Source organism: Myxocyprinus asiaticus, chromosome 19 (genome assembly GCF_019703515.2).
Source record: "Myxocyprinus asiaticus isolate MX2 ecotype Aquarium Trade chromosome 19, UBuf_Myxa_2, whole genome shotgun sequence".
NCBI lineage: Eukaryota > Metazoa > Chordata > Actinopteri > Cypriniformes > Catostomidae > Myxocyprinus > Myxocyprinus asiaticus.
Window position 1 is genome coordinate 37,764,218 of NC_059362.1, and position 10,108 is coordinate 37,774,325.

A 10,108-nucleotide genomic window follows, 5' to 3' on the forward strand; every position below is an offset into this window, starting at 1 on the left:
AAGAAGGCCGTCTCGTTTAAACGAGGCTTGTTTAAAGGAGGACACTCGGTATACTGCAGCCTTCTAAGGACGCGTCCTACCTAGCATGCAGCCTTCCAAACGAGACACAGCCACAGTTTCATTCACAAACGTGTCAATGAGGCTTTACTTTTCATTTTGTTTACATTGCCACCCCTTGATATGCACAGTTATGGTCTGGTATAAAAATAAATGAATAAAAATATATTTGTTGTATAGACTAACAGTAAAAACTTTGGACACACTTGACTGAATTTGTGTCTCATGATCTAAAACCATTTTGATCAAAAGGTTTATGCTTATATGCTTTTGATGACAATTATAAACTGTGCCCATGTATACATTTCTTAACAAAAAAACGTTTTTATTGGATGATTTGTGCTTGAAAGTGAAGAAAAGCAGCCAGCAAGTGGCCAGCATAGAATTTATAGGAACTCCTTTTATATGGTTTTAATAGCATCACTAGGAAATTCAATCTTGAAGTTGGCTGAGAGAATGCCAGCTGTAATCTAGGTAAATGGTGGCTACTTTGAAGAAGCTACAATATAAGATAGTTTGATAAAATAAAATAAAAACTGGTCACAGCATGCATAATTTCAAAATTTTAATTTGTGATGTGTCATATTGCTGATGACTTTACCATTATTTAAATAGTGGAAAGTGATAAAAAAAAACAAAAAAACAATGAGAAGTTGTGTCCAATTTTTTTAAATATGTCTGATGTAATCTAAATGACGACGATTACTGATGTGGGGTGTGCATAATGCAGTAAGAATAACATTTAGGATATTAAACAGTTTGTTTGTGCACTGAGCAAAACTTGAGAGGACAACTGAACCACAGAGGAAATAGAGAATTTATTCACAATTCTGTACACAGTTCATGGATAAACAGACTGTTATTGCCATAAAGGGACGGATTCATACATTTAAAGGGATAGTTCACCCAAAAATGAAAATTCTGTCATCTTTTACTCACATTCAGGTTGTTCCAAAACCGTATGACTCTCTTCTGTGAAAAAAAAAACAACAACAAAAAAAAAAACATTTTAGGCAGCATGTTAGTCTCAGTCACCATTCACTTTTATTGCATCTTTTTGCCATGCAATGAAAGTGAATGTTAACTGAGGATGTCATTCTGCTTTGAAACAAAATGAGGAATAGTTCACCCAAAAATATAAATTCTCTTTTATCATTTACTCATCCTCATGCCATCCCAGATGTCTGGCTTTTTTCTTCTGCTGAACACAAATTAGGATTTTTTGAAGAATTTCTTAGCTCTGTTGGTCAACACAATGCAAGTGAATGGGTACTAAAACTTTGAAGCTCCAAAACCACATAAAGGCAGCATAAAAGTAATCGATAAGACTCCAGAGTTCAATTCATGTCTTCTGAAGTGATGTGATAGGTGTGGGTGAGAAACAGATCAATATTTAAGTCATTTTTTACTGTCAATCTCCACCTTCACTTTCACATTCGTCTTCTTTTGTATTTGGTGAGTCACATTCTTTGTGATTATCGCCTCCTGCTGGGCATGAAGGAGAATTTATAGTGGCTCCAAACAGTATTTGAACACATAAGACACAGTTAAAACTGTACACATTTTCCTAGACCTTTTCTCAAAACTAATTTTAAACAGTATATGTATTGTCTTTTTGTGAAATCCTTTCTTGTGAAGTGTTTATCTTTCTTTAAAAGGCTACTTGAGTTGATTTTTTGTTATCTAATACAATTACATTCATACATTTGAATGAATATGTAGTAGATATTTTAATTAATTTTACTAATTTACTATTCATTATTTAATTAATTGTTAATTATTACACTGAGCAACCTGATCTTCAAATTATTAATGGGCCTATAATACTTTTTGAATGCCATCATGAAGTATAGACTTGAAGGTAACCATACATCTTCTCCCTTAATATGGCATCGACAATCTTTTTTGCAGCATCTTTGTGATCCAAGATCATAAGAAAGGATGGTTTCCTTAACAAAGGTAAAATATCAGTGTTATTGCATGACAAGGGGAGAAACCTCCAATTAATTTATTATTGGTACTATGAAGACTTACTTTGACAACCCCCAAACTTTACTGTATTTATTAGATAGGGGCACACTATTGTTGTTTTGATTCCTTCCTTTTATGTAGCTCCAGCGCAATGGATTCTACAAACCCCAAAGCTGCAAACTTGCTTGCGCAATAATCTGCAGACCAAATATTTGTTGGCCATTCCATTTAATTTTTAAATCACATAATTGTAGCATTCTAATTTAACACATTTTGGACAGTTAAATCCTTCTATATACTGTATATCTGCCTGCAAGATCATTCATAGCGAACATCCCTCCATGGCATGCCACACAGACCAGGTGCCCATGCTTCTGTTGCAACATAGCTAGGAGAAACATCTTGTAAGTCTGTGAATTTAAATATCAAGAAGCATTTGAGATAACAATGAGCACACTGTTCCCATAACATAAAATCAGAGGTCTAAAGAATGTTCATTCTCAAAACAAGGTGATAAACACTGAATTACATGAGATTTTTTTTTTTATTATTATTTTTTTTACCCAACAATGACCCTGACTTTGACCCTTAGTGTTCTGTCCACCAGATTGTCAGAGGCTTCAGTGAAAGTGTATTTTCCTGTTCCCATGCTGGCGTAGTTCACCAATATGGACACATCTCCACAGTCTATTTTAACCTGTTGAAACATCTTAACTACATAAAAATATCTGAAAAGTCTTACTTACTAAACAACTCTAAGAATCATTCCTAAAACTAGGATATGATTCATATCTGTATTCATATGAAAACTAAATTATAACCCTACTAAAAAAATGGCTTTATCCAGTCAAAGATGGTCCTTAGCTGAGCTCCCTGGTCTGGTTTGCTGGTTTTAGAAACGTTTTGTGCACTTGTCAGCTGAGCACCAGCATGCCAGTCTGAGAGACCAGCTAGCTTGACCATCTTTAGACCACCAAAACAGTTTAGGCTTATAGCCAGTAATATTAATGCAAGTGATCATTTATTTGTTAATTTTGAATTTTTTACCAGTTGAGCAACTTTGTAGACCTCAGTTCTTCTGCAACAGTCACAGAGTTAGGCATAAACACACACAATTTAGTGTTGTTAGTATTGCAGTATGTGGTCACAATTTGATCTCATGAGTGCGGTAAAGTAAGTTTAATGTTTAACATTTGTTTGATATTCGGCATAAGACTTACAGTATTTAAATCTCTGCACCGTTCACATCATGAAGCAGAACAACTAAGATATAATGTTTATGGGCTATTTTGAGAATGTACTTTTGGCACTCTATATAGGTCTTTTACAGTGATCACTGCAATAATGATCCAATCATATGCTCTTAAGTATCTGCTTATTTAAATCCAAACAGTGACTTTTTTTTGACCAGGCAGTGTATATACACAATAATACATATTACAGTATTATAACACATAGAACTACATATTTATCTTTCATTAAATACCCCTCAGATCTCCTTGATTATTATATAGGGGATGTAGCTCAGTGGTAGAGCGCATGCTTTGCATGTATGAGGCCCCGGGTTCAAGCCCCGGCATCTCCAGAGACATTTTCTCTTTATTTTGATTATTTTATTATAATTTTACAAACGTGTCATACTACCCGTTATTGCTTAAAATAACTCTTTTTTTTTTTTTTTTTTTTTTTTAAAGCACGACATTAAGCGAGTCAAACACATGACGCGTGTCATTCTAAGCTACGCAACGACGTCATACGTTCTTTCCTTGACGACGGTAGCCAGGGAGAAAGCTATGATTACCACAATGTCGGCAGCCTGACAGCTTTTAACGTAAAACATGGCTATATGAATACATTCGTCCTTGTAACTTCAACGAGTCATTTGTAAATGTGAAGTATGCAACTACAGTACTTGAAGACTCTTCTAACTCCACAGGTAAATTAATTTATCACGCTATTTTGCTACGATAAACTACTGTAGCTAACTAGCTCTGTGGCAGTCCACTATTCGTAGTAGGCATGATAACTCCTCTTAGCTTAGCATTACAAGGATGATTATATATCTCTGCAAATTTTACTTAAACCTTTATGCTGTCCAAAGAAGTAGTAGTAGAAATAACTGACACTGCAATGACTGAATGTTATTTAAATCTCAGTGAGTGACTCCTGGCTTCAGCTGAACACTGAATTCTCAGTCAAAACTACAATTTTGCACTGTAAAATATTGCCAGGAGTATCCAAGATTTTACAGTAATGTATTGTAATATGCTAATGTATTCGGATTTTTAATGTGAAATGAATGCAGACTAGGTTATGTTCTCGAATGATAAAATCAGTTTGCCTTGGACCTTATTTTCTTTTTTTTTTTTATTATTATCTCTCAGATGGCATAAAAGTATATAGAATAACATGATTGCTTGCTCTGTTCTAAAGGGTGAAATTAAGATACTCTTATGGTCAGATTGAATGTCTGATCATAACTTGCAAATTGCACTATTTGTGCCAATATTTAACTTTATAGTCCAGAAATAGTGTAATATTTTAAGCAGCTAATGTTGTTGTGGTGAGCTTTTACTATGAGCTGTTAACCTTGCATGCACAGATATCACACAGATATCATACAAAACATAACAATGGTGAAAATCAAAATGCAATGACCAAAGTGTGGTTTCTTTAATGGCATTTCTTAAGGATGGAGCTGCTAAAGTCACCTGTATGGCCTGGGCTCCAAACAATGCAAAGTTTGCAGTTTGCACCATTGATAGAGTGGTTATTCTATATGATGAGCAGGGAGAGAAAAGAGACAGATTCACTACAAAGCCTGCAGACCCCAAAGTGAGTTATCAAAACATTTCTGCATTATTATTTAAAAAATAAATAAATTATAAACAAAAAAGTAAACAAACAAATATATGAAAGCTATACATACTTTCTTAGTACATCAGGAAAGTGTATTCAAATATGAAGTAACAGCTTTTTTATTTGTTGCAGTATGGAAAGAAAACATATGTGGTCAAGTCCATGGCATTTTCCCCCGATTCAACCAAAATAGCAGTTGCCCAAACAGACAACATAATATTTGTTTACAAAATTGGAGAAGAATGGTAAGAATCTCAGAATAACATTAATTATGTGCATAATTTGTGCATTTTCAAATATAATACACAGTACTGTGCAAAAGTCTTTGGCACATAAGATGTTTCACAAAAGCATTTGTCGTAAGATGGTTAGTTATATCTTCAGCTTTAGTGTGTCAATAGGTAATATAAATGTTATACTCCCAAACATTCATTTTGCAATAGAAAAGATTAGAATAGAAGAACAGGGAGCCCTGCAACAGATGTCATGGCCCCCACAAAACCCCCCACTGAACATCGTGTCAGTCTGAGATTACATAAAGAGACAGAAGCAATTGAGACATCCTAAATAGATAGAAGAACTGTGGTGAATTCTCCAAGAAGCTTGGAACATCCTATCTGCCAACAAGCAAGAAAAACTGTGTCCAGGTGTAACTAGGAGAATTGGTTCTGTTTTAAAGGCAAAGGTGGTCACACCGAATATTGATTTAGCTTTTTTATGTTTACTGGACTTTGTATGACATTAAGTGATAAATGAAAACTATTTATTTCATTATTTTTGAAGCCATCCTCACTATGCAACATTTTTCACAAGTGCCTAAAACTTTTGCACAGTACTGTATGTATTTACAATATTGCTGATCATTAAACAATGACTTGCCTTCTACACAAGTGAAACGCTGTGTGATACCACAACTATGGTGAATGCAACAATCGGTCTCTGATTTGATATGTTTTCTATTCCAGGGGTGATAAAAAGGTTATTTGCAACAAATTTATACAAACAGTAAGTGTTTTGATGAGAAATACACTCACTGAGCACTTTATTATGAACACTATGGTCCTAATAAAGTGAATGGGTACTTCTGCTGTTGTAGCCCATCCACCTCAAGGTTCGAGGTGTTGTGCATTCAATTGCACAGAGTGGTTATCTGAGTTATCGTAGCCTTTCTGTCTGCTCAAACCAGTCTGGGCCTCGTTTCCCAAAAGCATTGTAAGCCTAAGTAGATCGTAGAATCCATCTTACGATTCATCTTGTTTTGCGGCCCATTTACCAAAAGCATCATAAATTAAGTAGTACTTGAAAATGCTCATAGATTTACGAGTGCTCTGGAGTACTCATACAGTGCAAAGAGCATCATAAGCAAATAGATTGTTGCAGACACTTGCAGGAGAAATGCAAAATAACACCTGATACAATTTAAATACCTATATCTACACTTTATGCTAAAACTTTCATATCAGGATACCTATGTTTTTATATATTTGTATTTTAACAGACAAGTATTATAATCGGTGGTAAAATACGCTGGCTACCACCCCTGGAGTTTGCTAGCTCGCTAGTTCCAATCCCAGGGTGTGCTGAGTGACTCTAGCCAGGTCTCCTAAGCAACCAAATTGGCCCAGTTGCTAGGGAGGGTAGAGTCACATGGGATAAACTCCTCGTGGTCGCTATAATGTGGTTCGTTCTCGGTGGGGTGCGTGGTGAGTTGAGCGCGGTTGCCGCGGTGGATGCCGTGAAGCCTCCACACACGCTATGTCTCCCTGGACATAGGAGACATGTGGACACAATGTGCTCAACAAGCCACGTGATAAGATGCGCGGGTTGACGGTCTCAGATGCGGAGGCAACTGGGATTCATCCTTTGCCACCCGGACTGAGGCAAATCACTACGCGACCATGTGGACTTAAAAGCACATTGGGAATTGGGCATTCCAAATTGGGAGAAAAAGGGAAAAAAAAAATAAAATAAATGGAAAAAAATAATAGATAGTCTATATGAATAGATTAATTAGTAAACAAAGTTATTTGTGTGGACTAGTTGGTAACAGCAAAGTGGTGGCATGATTGATGCAACTGTATAAATTAAAATCAGAGAGAGAAGAAAAAAGTAAATAACTGCATGAAAATCGTTAGTATATACTGGCTCATCATCCTTGTCACCGCTTCCTATCTGACACCCAAAGGTGTGTCGCAAGCACATGCGGCATTGCTGTACCGTTGTCAATTTTGGGAGTAAAGAGCAGACCTCCGCTTTATTGGTGAATGTCCCTAAAGCGCATCTTCTAAACGTCTCCTTATTTTGCACTGTGTGATAACACAGTGTACCTCGTAATATTCAATGAATGCTTGTAATAAGAAGGATCATACAAAGGGCCCACACTGTCTTCACTAATCCTGGAAGCTTTCATATCGAGAGAAATTTGTGAAAACGAAATATTACACATGCATGCCTGATTATGGAAGCAGATTGTGTAAAAGAAACAGATCGTTCTGCACAACATTTTTGTAAAACAATATGTAAATATGTAGTTAATTAGGTCGAATATTTCAGAAAATATTTTTAAACAAATATTAGCGAGGTAAATTAAAATGACTGTAAAGTTACACAAATATAATGAAGTTACAATGACGAGCAGGACTGTACAGTCACATTTCAGCACTGTCACTCAGACAGCGACTCTCTTAAGTAACACTTAAAGCACATCCTCGCTCATTCATGCTAAGTGCAGTTTTGGGAAACGCATGTAAAAAAAATAACGAATGTTCTTATAATCGCTCGTAGAAAACGCTCTTAACCGCTAAGATCAATCGTTATTGGGAATTTAGGTCCTGTCCTTTCTCCGTTGACCTCTCTGATCAACAAGGTGTTTCCGTCAGCAGAACTGCCACTTACTGGATGTTTTTTGTTTTTGCCACTGTTCTGAGTAAATTCTAGAGATTGTTGTGTGTGAAAATCCCAGGAGATCAGCAGTTACAGAAATACTCAAACCAGCCCATCTGGCACCAACAATCATGCCACAGTTGAAATGACCGAGATCACATTTTTCCCCATTCTGATGGTTGATGTGAATATTAACTGAAGCTCCTGACCCGTATCTGCATGATTTTATGCATTGCACTGCTGCCACACCATTGACTGATTAGATAATCGCATGAATAAGAAGGTGTTCTGGTGTTGCTAATAAAGTGTTCAGTGAGTGTATAATTTTAGTCATCCATCTCACAAATGTCACTAGGCATAAGTGATGTATGTTGCATGCATTAACTGTTTTGTTGTTCTCTAGAGTGCTGTAACGTGTGGTTTGGCCGACAGAGCATGCAATACTATTTGGGCTGACAGAAGGAAAAGTAAGTGTGCTGCATTTTCAAAGCTTTAGACTTGAATCTGAATCTTTTATTTTGTAAAAATTCATTTTTTGGCAAATGCAGGTTCGTCAAGCTAATACAAAAACAAGCAAGTCCTCTACCATCTATGGAACAGACTCCTACGTTGTCTCACTGACCTCAAAGTATGCATGCATATTTATATGAATCGTTTCCCCGATGCTCATCCCCTGACAAACAAAATATACTACTGTATTGTGGTTAATTCAGCATCACAACTCTTATTATCTCCCTTATTTCAGTGTCTCAGGGAAAGGAATCCTTTCTGGTCATGCGGATGGAACAGTTGTTCGGTACTTCTTTGATGATGAAGGATCTGGAGAATCTCAGGTAAAGAACTGCTATATTTTATTCAAATGAATTTATAACATAACATACAATATTATATTTGCAAGCAGTTGTATTACTTATAATTCAGTTTATTTTGTTATAAAACATTAAAGGGCAAACTGTTGACTCACGCATGCCCCCGTATGCCCTGGCATGGGGTACCAACAGCATTATTGTGGCTGGATGTGATAAGAAGATCGTAGCCTATGGGAGGGAGGGCCACATCCTTCAGACATTTGACTATAGCCGAGATCGTTCTGAAAAGGAATTCACTGTGGCAGCAGCTAGCCCCAGTGGTCAGTCCATAGTCGTAGGAAGCTTTGACAGGTAAGAGAGCTTTTTGAACCGAGGTAATAAAAAACAAAACATTCTGCCCCAAAGATTTAGGTTTCAGTTGAAAGACAAAGGTCATCATACTGGATTGAAAATTATTATTATTGAAATGTATGTGCCTCATTTCATTTACATAGATTATTTCTGAAATGTAAATCAATATGGTTTAAAGGAATATTCTGGGTTCAATACAAGTTAAGTTCAATCAGCAGCATTTGTGGCATAATGTTGATTACTACAAAAAACTATTTTGACCCATCCCTCCTTTTCTTAAAAACAAAAAAGCAAAATTCGAAGTTACAGTGAGGCACTTACAATGGAAGTGAATGTGGCCAATTTTTGGAGGGTTTAAACAGAAATGTGAAGCTTATAATTTTATAAAAGCACACATTAATTCTTCTGTTAAAACTCTAGTATTATTTAAGGTGTAAATTTGTTTAAATCGTCATTTTTACAGTCGTTTTACGGTTTGTTGATCATCAAGGCAAGGAAGTTGTAAAATTGGCTGTAGCTTAACACAGATATTATCATACTAAAATCATGTTAACACACATATTATTTATGTATTGTGGCTATACTTTTGAAACAGTGAGTATTTTAATGTTTTCAGTTTGGCCCGCATTCATTTCCATTTTAAGTGCCTCACTGGAACCCAGATGTTTTTTTGTTTTTGTTTTTAAGATAAAGGAGGGGAAAGTCCAAATAAATTGTTTTGGCAATCAATATTATGCAACAAATGCTATCGATTGAGCTTAACTTGTATTGAACCAGGAATATTCTTTTAAAATTACAGTATGTTCTGGGCAGTTTTAGCCATGCAACACAATTTCATCAAATTATTTTTCTTCAGGTTGCAAGTTTTCAACTGGAGTCCTCGAAAAGGCAACTGGGATGAAGCTTCTCCCAAACAGATTCCAAACTTGTACACTATCACAGCTCTAGCCTGGAAGAAAGACGGCTCTCGGCTCTCTGTGGTCAGTTTGGATGACCAATTCAATAAAGATTTGAGAACTTCTAAAGTCTTCGAGAGCTTCTTTATTCTGTTCATGTACTGAAACCTGGACACACCAAAGGGTTTTCTCTTCTAATAATGAATTATCCTGAATCCTGTTTGCATATACATACAAATGCTTTCTAACAGGGTCTAGATACAGAAATGCAGATAAAACATT

The 10,108-nt window shown here is 36.0% G+C and overlaps 1 protein-coding gene, 1 non-coding gene and 1 pseudogene across 2 annotated transcripts in view; 2 read left to right on the plus strand and 1 right to left on the minus strand.

The window, feature by feature from the left end:
- Positions 1-807: 807 nt before the first annotated feature.
- Positions 808-2,737, minus strand: LOC127409972 (epidermal retinol dehydrogenase 2-like; annotated as a pseudogene).
- An 804-nt stretch (positions 2,738-3,541) lies between these two features.
- On the plus strand, positions 3,542-3,613 carry trnaa-ugc (transfer RNA alanine (anticodon UGC)). The gene has a single exon. It is a non-coding gene; the product is annotated as a tRNA-Ala (tRNA).
- A 201-nt stretch (positions 3,614-3,814) lies between these two features.
- LOC127410146 (intraflagellar transport protein 172 homolog) overlaps positions 3,815-10,108 on the plus strand; it is a 44,596-nt gene continuing 38,302 nt past the window's right edge. The window contains 11 exon segments of the mRNA XM_051645229.1: positions 3,815-3,964; positions 4,720-4,863; positions 5,020-5,132; positions 5,853-5,892; positions 8,174-8,187; positions 8,189-8,237; positions 8,319-8,398; positions 8,516-8,603; positions 8,717-8,738; positions 8,741-8,930; positions 9,787-9,910. Coding sequence (XP_051501189.1) covers positions 3,926-3,964; positions 4,720-4,863; positions 5,020-5,132; positions 5,853-5,892; positions 8,174-8,187; positions 8,189-8,237; positions 8,319-8,398; positions 8,516-8,603; positions 8,717-8,738; positions 8,741-8,930; positions 9,787-9,910 — 903 coding nt within the window. The 5' untranslated portion in view covers positions 3,815-3,925.